This window comes from Castor canadensis, chromosome 16 (genome assembly GCF_047511655.1).
Source record: "Castor canadensis chromosome 16, mCasCan1.hap1v2, whole genome shotgun sequence".
NCBI classification, from domain to species: Eukaryota; Metazoa; Chordata; class Mammalia; order Rodentia; family Castoridae; genus Castor; species Castor canadensis.
The window spans coordinates 21,508,157-21,520,255 of record NC_133401.1 but is presented as its reverse complement, the minus strand read 5'-3'; the positions used below and the strand labels follow the sequence as shown (position 1 = coordinate 21,520,255).

At 56.4% G+C, this 12,099-nt stretch overlaps 2 protein-coding genes across 6 annotated transcripts; both read right to left on the bottom strand.

Annotated features, from left to right (window-relative positions):
* Window positions 1-319: 319 nt before the first annotated feature.
* Adm5 (adrenomedullin 5 (putative)) lies at window positions 320-823 on the bottom strand. The gene is made up of 2 exons (XM_020159980.2): window positions 750-823; window positions 320-575 (listed from the first exon to the last, which is right to left on the bottom strand). The coding sequence occupies exons 1-2, from the start codon at window positions 821-823 to the stop codon at window positions 320-322; spliced, it is 330 nt and encodes a 109-aa protein (XP_020015569.1).
* Window positions 824-1,963: 1,140 nt separating this feature from the next.
* On the bottom strand, window positions 1,964-11,890 carry Prmt1 (protein arginine methyltransferase 1). Of its 5 annotated transcripts, none has more exons than XM_020159975.2 (11): window positions 11,735-11,844; window positions 9,544-9,597; window positions 8,905-9,006; window positions 7,548-7,703; window positions 7,374-7,437; window positions 5,570-5,712; window positions 4,811-4,898; window positions 4,619-4,734; window positions 3,754-3,904; window positions 3,321-3,442; window positions 1,964-2,265 (listed from the first exon to the last, which is right to left on the bottom strand). In XM_020159975.2, the coding sequence occupies exons 1-11, from the start codon at window positions 11,768-11,770 to the stop codon at window positions 2,182-2,184; spliced, it is 1,116 nt and encodes a 371-aa protein (XP_020015564.1). In that variant the 5' UTR covers window positions 11,771-11,844; the 3' UTR covers window positions 1,964-2,181. The 5 variants fall into 5 exon arrangements, with proteins under 5 accessions (XP_020015564.1, XP_073914082.1, XP_020015565.1 ...); XM_074057981.1 differs by lacking the exon at window positions 11,735-11,844 and adding an exon at window positions 11,176-11,376; XM_020159976.2 differs by lacking the exon at window positions 9,544-9,597 and having other exon boundaries at window positions 11,735-11,890.
* Between the last annotated feature and the right edge of the window lie 209 nt (window positions 11,891-12,099).

Genomic DNA, 12,099 nt, shown 5'->3' with positions numbered 1-12,099 from the left:
CAAGGGATTGGATTCAAGTTAGATAGTCAGAGGGACTTCCGTGAGGGAAAAGGAGCACGGACAAAGGAGATTAGAGGCCTGGCCTAAGAGAATAAAATGTGCACAGAGAAGTAGAAACAAACACGGAACTCTCGTTTTATTCAGCTCTGGACGTTAGGATTCTTTCCAGGCGGGGTCTGGTGGCCCCTGAGTCCAGCCCAGTCACAGCCTGGGCAGAGGATGGGAGAGACGGTGTCTGGGAGAAAAGAGATTTAGGGGAGTAGCCCAATACACAGATGGGCATACTGAGGCCAGGGCAGGAGCACAGACATGTCCAACGTCATCTAGAGCGCTGGACAAGGTCCTGATCCCCTTGCTGCAGACCCGGGTCCTGGAGACGAAGGAGCGGTTTCGCCTCGCGCCGCCGCCGGCGCCCGTAGCTATGAGGGTCTTGGGGTACACGACCGACCTTCCCGGAGGGCTCCTTGGTGGAGGCAGAGCGAAGCCAGTATATGATCTCTGGCAGGCGGTGCGTCTGGCATGTGCCCAGGGAACAGAGGTGGCCTCGGTGCCGGGGAACCTGGTGCCAGGGCCGCCTGGGAAGGGAGCGTGGGAAAGACCAGTCTCAGAACCCACTTCAGAAATTGGGCGTGCAAAGGGTGAGCCACTCAGGACCCTGCGCTGCCCGTTGTACGGGTGCCGAAAACCGTGACCGCAAGAGGGCGCACGCCCCTCAAGGTCTCCTCCCCTCGCTGTTCAGCCTTTCTCACCTGCTGGAGGGGTCCGGGCCCCCCAGAACTGAGGAGGCGAGGAACAGTAGCAGAACGAGAATGTAGGCGGTCATCGTGGGTTCCAGGTCAGGTCCGGGAAAGCCGGCGCGGGACACAACCCCACTCCGCCTGCTTTCCGGGTAATCCTCCCTTGTGCTGGTTTTAGAGCAAGAATCAGGGTGGGACCCCACTTCCCAGGCAGAGAAAACTAAGGCCAAATGCCCAGCTACACCATGACAGATGGGCAGGATCCAAACCCGGATCCCTGCCTCCTGCCCCGTGGCCTGGAGTCTCCGGGTGTGTGGGTCTCGCAGCAGCGCTGTGCCCCTGGGAAGTCTCGGGAAAGAGGATCCCCTTTAAGGCATCAATCAGGGAAGTGGGGCGGGGCCGCTGACACCTGCAGATGGTGACACAACAGCGGGTTTCCAGGAAAAAGGGAGGAGGCGACATTCTCACCCCATTCAGGGAACCTCCTGGTGAAGAAGTGTAAGGGGGGAGGAGTCTCCCAGGGCCAGAGGGGTCAATGGCGGGGTGGGACGTCCAGGCAAAGCAGAGGGGCAGGAGGTGGTCCCTTCTGGGGGAGGTGGAGCAGGTGCGCAGCGCCCGCAAGCCCAGGACATCATACACAGCAGGAAGCAGGTGGAGCCAGGATGGCGTAAGGAAATAAAGCATCCTGTACCATCTAGGTGGTGTGGACACTGTTCTACGGAGGCTAGGGAGCCTGTACCCAGGCCTTGCTGCGGACACTGGGCCATGTCAGGGATTTGGTGCAAAAGGGTGGGTTCTGCCCGCATGCTGGGATACAGGGCACACAGCCCATGGAGTATGAGGCCCCTTGACTCAGTTTCCTCAGCTGCAAAGCTGGATCTTACTCCTTTGCCAGCCAGCCTTGGCCTGGCCTTGGAGGGTCCTAGAACAGGAAAAAACAGCCCAAGGGGAACAATGTGATGGCGGGGGTGGGGCCGGGCTTCTGGGAAGCCTCTGTGCTGGGAATCCCCTTCCCCCCAGCCTGGCAGGTCAGTTGAAGCAGGCACCCTGCCCAATGCAGGCAGAGGACAGAGGACCCAAGAGCTACAGGCCCACATTGGCTGGGGAGTGGGGAAAGAGTAGTATTTGATGCCCAGCCACCAAGTCCCTGCCATCTCCGCTCGGCTGGAACCTCAGCACCTGTAGAGGAACCCCAGCCCACTTTGTCCCCAGGAAGCCAAGCCAGGTCCCAGCTGAAGGTTTATTGGCGTAAATGCAACCATATAAAAACATAAGTTATGAAAAACACAGTCACAATGTACCCTCCCCATCCCCCCAGCCCAGGCCCCTAAAACCCCCCTCGGTGGCAGAGGATAAGGGGACCCTGAAACCGCCTAAGAATGCCACAGCCTCTGGACCCCTGCAGGGCCAGCCAGGCTGGGGCGGGAGGAGGCCAGGCCCCGCCTCAGCGCATCCGGTAGTCCGTGGAGCAGGACAGCTCGCACAGCTGCCCCTTGAAGTCCAGGTCGATGGTAAAGTCCAGGTCACGCTGCAGGGAGAAGGTGGCTGTGAGGAGGCAGCCCCAGACCAGCTGTCCCCGCAGACCCTGCCCTCAGCCATCCCCACGCTGGACACCCAGACTGATGGTCCCAACTCAAGGACAGCCTCACAGGGTCAGGATGCAAACCCTCTGGGTCCCTAAGTCACACCTGCCAGAGAGCTCAGGAGCTGCCTTCTCTTCCCCCACCTTGAGATTTCCCCATGTCACCCCTTTCTCCTCCATCCCCGCTTTTTTTTTTTTTTTTTTTTTTTGAGACAGGGTCTTGCTATATAGCCAAGGATGGCTTTGAACTCTGGCTTCTCCTGCCTCAGCCTCCCGGACATGCACTAAGGCCACTCTCTTCTTTCTTTCATATAGGGAAAGTCAGCTCTTGGCATCCCTCCCTCCAACACATCTCCATCTCCATGGCCACAGCCATTGACTCTTCTTTCCAAGCTTCTTGGGTCCCCAAGCTCCAGGCCTGACACACACACACCTGCAAGACCGAGCCAAAGCCACCAACAGTCCCAATGATTCCTCCTCCCTCTGTACTTGTCTCTGCCATTTTAATCTGGGCTTCTTCACCTGAGCACCTGTCATTTGGGGCCAGGCACTTCTTTGATATGGGGACTGCCTTCCCTGGCCTCTACCCTTTGGAGGTCAGGAAGAGAGGCCTGGGGAAGGCCCCTGCTGGGTCCCTACCCTGAGCACTTTCCAGCCTCACAGCAATGGCCCAACTCGGAGACTTCCCTTGACCCTGGACCCCTGCTCCTGCCCCACTCTTGTCCCTTTGCCCACATCTCAGGTGATGGTGGCTCCATCCTCCTAGGTGCTCAGAAGGGACAAGGGGAAAAACCCCAAACTAAAAGCACCTTTTCCTGGCTCACAGTCACAGGGGCTAGGATGTCCTGTTGGTCCTGCACTGTCATCCCTCCTCCCCTGCCCCACCGCGTGGTGTTCACCACACTGCTGTCTCCAGTGTCTGAACGGGGTGTCAGGAGGGCAGGTCAGCCTGACCCTGGCTGGACCTGGGGCTGGGGCCCGGCCCCTGCCCCGAGCCTCACGTTGTTCTTGGCGTTGGGCCGCATGCCAATGGTGCCAAAGATCTCCTCGCCTGTCTTCACCGTCAGGTAGTCCTCCATGTAGAACACCGTCTGCTTCCAGTGAGTGTACGGGGACTCGGGGCCTGGGGGCGGAGCAAGTCAGATCCTGGCCTGCCACTCACGCCCCTGGAGCCTTGGTCTGTCTGGACGCACGCCCCCTATGCCATGCTGGGTATGGGCTGTGCTCAGCCCCACCCATGGGTCACTTTATTCTTATGGAGCCCTGAAGATAGGAACTGCCTGTGTTCTGTGGGTGAGGAAACTGAGGCACACTGCACACCAGGTCACTTGTCCAAAGCCACCCTCCATCTCCAGCATATAAGCATCAACCCTGCCTCAACACCCGGTCCCACCCCTGCAGGTGGCCCTCCCACCACTCAGGCCTCGCTCTCACTGGTGGAGAAGCCAGTCCTCTTGTGGCAGCGCGTGAACTCGATGTTGAAGTAGGCCACCAGAGCGTGCACATAGTCATTCCGCTTCACTTGCAAGCAGAAGGGCGAGGTGAAGGTCAGGTCTTCTACCTTGACGGTGTAGATGTCCACCTCCTGCAGGACAGGCCCCATGACCCAACCTGCTCAGAGCCCCCTCTCCACAGCCCACTGGTCTTCCCCGGCCGGCTTCAGGTCTCAGTGCCTTGCTGCTTCTCCTGCCTGTCCTGCTCCCTACCATCCAGTTTGGTCATTGAACATAAAACCTGGGGTTCCTGATGGGCTCCTCCTGCCCCTGCCACAGCTAAACCTCAACCTCACCTGGCACCCTAACTCTGCCAGAACCCACCTGTCCAACCAGGCCACCACCACCTCTCAATTGCAGCTGTCTCTTAACAGGGCCCTGGCTCTCCACTCCCCATCAACCTCCTGAGGGCTAGGATTATAGGTGTGTGCTATTCCACGCCCTGCTCAGCCAACACGACCATCTTAAGAGTTAACAAACAGATTGTGTCAAGTCCTCTTAACACCTTCATGCCCGTGTTTGTAGGAGGCACCTGTGATTTGGCTCCTGGCTGGGCTTCTTGTACTCCAAAAGCACTTGGTGCTGGGCTCCAAGCTACCTGCCACTGCGATGTCCTAGCGCCCACGCCACCATAGTCCAAGAGCAGGACCCCCAGGCTTTTATGGCTAAAATGGCTTCTCTGGACCTACAACCACCACTGGTGGACAGGAGGGGTTCCAAGGTCTCATTGGGCCCAGAGGTCCCACAGGGATGGCCCTTTTCTGCTTCCCACCCTGGGAGACCCTGGTCACACACACCCCATTTACCTTTATGAGGCAGGCGTTGGTGACCAGCTGTTTGGGGTCCACCACATCTACCAGGGGCTCCTTGATGGCCACGTCTTTGATGCAAGACATGTCAAAACCGTACACGTTCTCCCACCCTGGAGACGAGAGGAGGGTGAGTCCATGTCACACACACTCCCACTACCCAGCCCAGCTCCTTAGCCCAGCGCTTACAGTGGATCTTGTAGTCTTTGTACTGCCTGTCCTCAATGGCTGTCACATACAGGGTGGCCCGGTCTGGGAAGATGAGGCCATCAGGCGCCTACGGAGGGGTTGGGGGAGGGCGTGAAGGATGCAGCCTCGCCAATGCTGCCTCTAGGCCTCGCTAATTTGGCCAATCTACCACCTGTGCTGCCACTTGCTGACACACTGTCACCTCCCATGGGGTCTCCTCAACCGGCCTGCATCTGCCTTTATGCTCCAGTTGACCACCAACACAGCTGCCACAGGGTACCCATAGCACCCAAATAACAGCCTGTCCTTAGGTCCCATGACATACTCACAATAAGGGTTGGCTCTCTGAAAAGGCAAGGTTTCATGGGGTCCCACATGGCTCTGCAAACTGTGCCTCCGCCCTACTACCCCTTCCCTCCCCCAACTGCACTTCCTACTTCTTCTACACAGCAAGTGTGTGCCTCCCCAGGGCCTTTGCACCAACTATCCTAGCCAGAGGTGCTTCTCCCCAGATCTGATGCCGCCTCTTCCCATCCTTCCGGAGTCACTCCTCCCCTCTACCCTGTCACCCTGCTGTGGTTACTAGGAGCACTAACTCCTTGTTCACACTCTTTACCATCTCCGTGTGCAGGATGCAGTGCCTGCCACTCCCGGTTGACACTATCAGCCTCCCAAAAGAAAGGCAGTCACCCCGAGTCCCCTGGGGGAACCCCCACCAGGATTCTGGCTCTTCCTGGCCCCAGTCTGCAGGGGCCTCACCAGCCACTTGTCGCGGGCGTAGAGCACCGTGTTGAGCATGGACTCGTAGAACAAGCAGTACCCCATCCACTCGCTGATGACAATGTCCACCTTCTCCACGGGCAGCTCCACCTCCTCCACCTTCCCCTTGATGATGGTCACCACTGCAGGTGGACAGGCCAGCCCTGGTCAGGTCAGCCCCAGGGAGGTCGACCCACTCACCTCCCCCAGGGTCTACAAGCCTGGGACCCACTGGGGCAGCCCTTGAATTCCAGAGCCGGGAGCCTGGCTTCAAAGAACTCTGTGAGCTCAAGCCGATCCTCTTAATTGCTTTCAGATTCACAAAGAACTCTCGATACTTTTTCTTTTTTTGAGACAGGGTCTCACTGTATGTAGCCCACGCTGGCTTTGAATTCTTGACTCTCCTGCCTCAGCTTCCTGAGTGCTGGGATTACAGCCGTATACTACCAAGCCCAGCCACTCGGAACATTTTTTTTTTGTAGTACTGGGCCCACACCTTAAGCCACTCCACCAGTCTTTTGTGTGTGTGTGTGTGAAGGTTTTTTTTTTTTTTGAGATAGGGTCTCATGAGCTATTTGCCAGGGTGGCTTCAAACTGCGATCGTCCTGATCTCTGCCTCCTGAGTAGCTGGGATTACAGGCGTGAGCCATGTAAACATTTTTGAGGTAGCAGCAGCAGCCGGTGAGAAGACCTTGTCATTGGGGCTGGGGGTAGCTTCATGTAGAGCACAGGATCAGGGTTCTCCAGACCCGGGCCCCTCCCCACCAAAAAGAAACAAATTCTGCCATTCACTGGGTTTGATGTAGTACAGACTGACACGGTCATGTTGCTTTGTTTTGCAGTGCTGGGGATTGGGCTTATCTTTTAGAGATGCACACAGAAAGATTTACAGGGGAACAGGCTGGCCGTGTGGCTCTAGTGATAAAGCATCTGCCCGGCAAATGCAAGACTCTGAGTTCAAATCCCAGCAATACAAAAAAAAAAAAAAAAAGATTTGTAGGATAAATGCAAATACTATCTTAGTGGAAATTTGCTTCAACAAATAAAAATTTAAAAAAACGTGGGCTGGTGGAGTGGCTCAAGCAGTTAAGAGCACCTGCCTAGCAAGTGTGAGGCCCTGAGTTTGAGCCCCAGTACTGGGAAAAAAAAAATGCAAAAAAGTAGAGATGCTTTGGGATCCACAAACATGTCAGGTGCCACAAATCAGCCAAGGACACCAGGCCTTGCAGAAAATGCTGTATACATAGGTGTGCAGGGGAGAGGGCGAAGCACTTCCCTGTTAATCTACTCCCTTGTGTGGACTACTCTGGCAGGGGGTTGGTTAAATTCAGAGCAGGACTGAGAGGTGTGGGAAGACTGCATTGAGGCCCCAGACCCACAACTAGAAGGTAAGCCAGGCAGCAGTGGCTCCTAGCTATTCAGGAGGCAGATACCAGGAGGACCAAGGTTTGAGGACAGCTCTGGCAAAAAGCAAAACACTATCTGGAAAATTCCCAACACAAGGTTGGTGGAGTGGCTCAAGTAGTATGGCACCTGCATGGCAAATTCAAGGCCCTAAGTGTAATCTCCAGTACCCCCAGTACCACCACAACCACCAAACCAAACAAAAAAACACTACAGAAAGCACTTCCTGACTGAATTTTAGGACTGAGGCACTAAACTTGTGACATTGCCTCTCAAAACCAAAAGGGACCACAGGGGAGATGCAGCTTACTGCCTAAGCATGGCCCTCCCCTCCTTTGCTGAGGACCCTGGGAAGCTGGAATGGCTCACTCCATCCCCACACACCATTCTCCCCGCTCACCGTGGTCTAATTTGTTGGCTTTGACAATCTTCACTGCATAGTCAGAGATACTGGAGCACTCGATCTGAGGGCCCAGGAAGAAGGCAAAGTGAGCCCCCATCACCCTTCACACAATCCCAGAGCCCCAGAGGACCCCATGTCCAGATTCCAGCCCCCACCACCCCGGAGACTCACCCCGATGACCTTTCGAGCCCCTGCCTTGGCAGCGAACATGCAGAGGATCCCTGTGCCCGAGCCCACGTCCAGCACCACCTTGTCCTTGAAGAGGTGCCGGTTGTGAAACATGGAGTTGCGGTACGTGAGGGTGCGCACCTCATCCTTCAGCATCTCCTAGGGAAAGGGGACACAAAGCGGAGTGAGGAGCTCCATGTCCCCAGCCTCTAACACATTGATGGTGTGCTGGGCCACAGCTCAGTCACTTTGGAAAATTCATTTTCCTTCTGTGTACCTCAGAAAAGAAAGCCAGACTTATTACCCAGTGACCCTGGGCTTTAAAAGTTCTCAACAGGCCAGGCGCCAGTGGCTCACCCTGTAATTCTGCCTATTTGAGGGGCTGAGATTGGAAAGACCTTGGCTCAAGGACAGCCCAGGAAAATAGTTCAAGAGACCCTCCATTTCCAAAATAACCAGAGCAAAATGGACTGGAGGTGTGGCTCAAGTGGTAAAACACATGCTTTGCAAGTGCAAAACCCTGAGTTCAAACCCTGCTCTCACAAAACAAACAAATAAAAGTCCTCAGTAAGAGCTAGGGGCATAGCTCAAGTGGTAGAGCATCTGCCTAGCAAGTGCGAGACGCAAAGTCCAGCTCAGAAAGCCCCGCATGGTGGGTCACTTGTAATCCCAGCTACTTGGGAGGCTGAGGCAGAATGATTCTAAGTTGAAGGTCAGCATGGGCAACTTATCAAGATACTGTCTCAAAACAAAAATTTTAAAAAGGATGTAACTCAAGTGGTCTTTGAGTTTATTCCCCAGTATTACAAAAAAAGTCCTCAGTAACTTAATGTCACTAAACTGTACAAAGGTAATTTTACCCTATGTGTACTTTGTTACAATTTTTTGCTACAAAACCCAGGACGTGCAGAGGCTGGGCAAGCACTCTACCACTGAGCTACACCCTGAAAGCTACTACAATTTTTTAAGAAGGTTGTGGAAGAGACAGATTCCTCAGAATGCCACCCCTCTGCATTCTGGGACCTCAATCCCCAAAAGGGTCCAAAAAGCTGTCAGAGCATGAACAGCTGGGGCGCAATCCCACCGACGGTCACTAGAGGGAGGCAGAGCCCTGCAGCACCTGACCCCTGGCCAAGCTCCCAGGCACGCATGCGCACTCTCTGCCCAGCTTGGGAGCCTGGCCCGCTGAGTGCCTGGCTAACCTCGGTTTCCACGGCAACTGGCTGGAAGGAGACCCATGGCGCACGACTAGCAGGCGCAGTTGAGGGCCAGATAAGGCAGTGCGCATGTGTGCGAAATTAACGCCCACCCTTTCCCAAAGTTGAAGCCCTGCCAGGATTCAACAGCAGTCCACACTCACCTCGTGGATGCCGAAGTGGGCATAGGAGTCAAAGTAGTAGTCTTTGGACGTCATGTCCTCGGCGTTGGGCTTCTCGCTGCTTTCCGCCTGGCCACAAGAAACCTGGGAGGGGTGGACGGGGGGCATGGGTCAAATCTGGGCTCCCCACAATTTAAGCTTCCAGTTTCCTACTCTTGGAACCCACAAGTCATACCAGGACAACCCTACAGACCCCGTCTGCCATCTTTCCTCCCCCAGAAACCCCCAAGCCTAAGTAAGGACTCCATTTTCCACTTCCAGAACCCACCCCAGAGCACCGTCCAGGGGAGCACCCCGATACCTCAGCCACGCCTACCATCTCTCCAGTCTCTCTGCCCCCGTCTCTAGCTCAGCCCACAGCTGGGGAGGGGAGGGGAAGGCAGAACTGGGGCAGACATAGGGAAGGGCAAAGGTGGGGGGGCTGGAGATGGAGTTAAGGAAGTAGCCACAGTATTGGGGGAGGCCAGCTGGGGCTGTGAACCTAGAGGGTTCCCAGTGAGTGTTTCGGGGCATAGGGTCAACAGGTCTGAAGCAAGAGGGATCATGATTAGACTTCTGGGAAGGGCCAGATGTGTGGCGAGATATGTGGAGTGGGGAGGGGTCTCACAAAAGGATATTTACTTCTTCAAGAGGCGGCTGGAGGCTCATCCCATTAGCCAAGGTGGCTACAAAGTTCTAGGAGAAAGTAACAGGGAGAAAGTATTAGCTACTGGGAGTGGCTGGGAGAGGGCCAGACCAGGGGACCGGCTCTTGGGGGCAGGGACTTTCCTGAAAATTTGCTATTCCTCGGTGTGGGAGTGATGGCAGAGGGAACAAGCAATGAGAAGGGGCTGTTTAAGGAAAGGGTGGGAGAGAGAGGGGAGAGTCAGAGGGTCTCCTGTCCCAGCTGTGGCTGGAGAGATGGTAGCCCTCCCCCTCTGGTGTGCCTCTCTGCCCAGTCAGTTGACCACACACCTCCCCCATCCAGGCCAGAGGAACTGGCACCCGCGGGGCACAAGGGCACCGCCAGCTGTCACTACCCCCTGATTAACTAATCCCCCCCAGATTATGTGACACTTCCTAACACACACACACCTCCCATCCTGGGGTGCCATAGATAGCTAGAGTAAGGGAGCTGACAGGGAACATCTATGGGGCACCTGCCACCTCTCTTGTCTGAGAGGATTCCAGAAAAGAGGCGTGGAACACGGGGACCCGCACCACAGTTGTTACCCCAGCCCCTAACTCCTGCCTTGGGTTCAGGAGGGAAAACCAGCTGGAACCAGCCTCCTCCCTCATTACTCCTCCTGGGAGGGCAGTTAAGTGTCCCAGGGAGGACAAATATCCCAGTCTCTGGAGCTTCTGAACAATGAGTGGTCCAGAAGGTGCCTGGAGGAATCAGAGGCCACCCTCCTGTCACACTCCATCCCAGGCGCCAGGTGTGGGGTCAAGCAACTTGTATTTCCCCCTCCCCCACATTCCCTAGGGAGGAGAGCCAAGGAAAAATGGATGGGGGACTCACTACAGTGACTATGGGAGGGTCCAACTGACCTCTCCCTCCAGGAGTGCTAAAAGTTAAGGGATGGTGGCCCCATCAGATCACATCTCTTCCACTGTGACCACCTTCCAAGGCTTCAAGAGGGGCCAAGACACAGGTCCTGACTTACAGGGCTCCAAACCACTCCCCTCAATTCTCCCAAGACAGGGTGAAGGGTAGACAGCTGAGAGGATTTCCCATTGAGGACCGTTTCTCTACACCTCGAATGCCACCATCAACTCCAGCCCCAGAGGGCTTAAAGCACAAGACTAGAACCTCCCCCACGAGGCTGCACGAGAAACAATCTCTCAGGAGGGGGCGATCACATCTCCCAACGTCACAGACACCTTGGGGGAGAAAGCGGTCCGGAAGAGGATAAAGCTCGCAGCCTACGGGCCTATTAACCCATCACAACTCCTTTCCAGCAAGACATTCTCCTCCCGGCCCACCCGAGACTCGTGCTCCAATGGGGAGGTGGGCTTTGGGCCACGCCCTATGAAAAAGATGTCCCTCCCACATGCCCAGAAATGGCCACAAGGGGGTGCGCGGCGCCTAATCCGTAAGGATCTCCTCAGTCGAGATGCCCCATCACCACCCAAAGGGAGGTCACAGGGGCATGCCCCATCCCCCAGCTCCTAAAAAGCCCCAGATGGGCAAGAATCCAGGGACAGGAAAAGGGGAGGGATGTGAACCAATTCTTCGTCTTCTTCCCATCCCAAACCTATTCTGCATGAAACCTGGACGGTGCCGCAGACGTCTCCAGATCCAGGAAGGGGGTTAAGAGAGGTTTCAGAAGCACTGCCTCTCCTAAGAGAATCCCTACAGGCACCAAGGAAATCTCTCTCCGTGGAATGGGTGCGGGTCCCCAAGGAGCAGGGATGGGGGTCTAAGAGGGAGGGTCGAAGTCTCCTCCCCGCCCCCATAGGCGCCCCTCCCCCAACCGGGGGCGGGGCCTTTGTCCCGCACGTGGAGCCCGCCGGGCCACGGAGATCGGCACACCCCCTCCCCACCCACCGCGCGGCAGCCACGTGGGGGCCCGGCCGGAAGCGCCCCCAGCCCTCCTCCACGTGTGGGGGGGATGATACCCTCGGCTCCACCAGATGCCGAAGGCCCATAATAGCTATGGACCACCCCTCCTCAAACGATATTCCTGTATTCAGAGCATGCGGCGCCCTCTCGCTGCGGTTGGAGGCCTTCTGACCCAATTCTTCCACTCAGTGCCCCCTCCCTACCACGGAGGCGTAAAACACCGACCCCAAGCCAGTACCCTCCCCCTGCGGCACTCCAGGAACTCACCTCCATGATGCAGTTCGCGGCCTCGGCTGCCGCCATCTTCACCCACACCTACTCCTCCTCCGGCCACCGACACCCCCCCCTTTCTCCTCTCTTACTACCCCCGGGACCGCCTTATACTGGAGGGGACAAGGCCTGCCCACCGCGACCCCGCCAGAAGGTCTCATTGGCAAGGGAAGCGGCCTGTCTGAAAATGTCATCTAGCAATTGGGTGTGGAAGACGCCCATCAAGTGTCAGGGGCCCGCCCAAGCTGGCGGGCGATCCCCGCCCCTCCAAGTCGACTGGGATGGGGACAACTCCCTGTCTATCTCAAGAAGCGCGTGTGGTGATTGGGCAAAGACAACCAGGGGTTCCCGCCCCTTTCCCC

Excerpts from the sequence above, each read along its gene's own strand:
- Adm5 (XM_020159980.2), bottom strand. The coding sequence starts at position 823 with ATGACCGCCTACATTCTCGTTCTGCTACTGTTCCTCGCCTCCTCAGTT. Across the intron at positions 576-749 it reads GGCCCGGACCCCTCCAGCAG|GCGGCCCTGGCACCAGGTTC; the intron begins GTGAGAAAGGCT and ends CTCCCTTCCCAG.
- Prmt1 (XM_074057981.1), bottom strand. The coding sequence starts at position 11,361 with ATGGGGGCGGGGAGGAGACTTCGACCCTCCCTCTTAGACCCCCATCCC. Across the intron at positions 3,905-4,618 it reads CCAACGCCTGCCTCATAAAG|GAGGTGGACATCTACACCGT; the intron begins GTAAATGGGGTG and ends CCTGTCCTGCAG. Across the intron at positions 2,266-3,320 it reads GGCCCAACGCCAAGAACAAC|CGTGACCTGGACTTTACCAT; the intron begins GTGAGGCTCGGG and ends TTCTCCCTGCAG.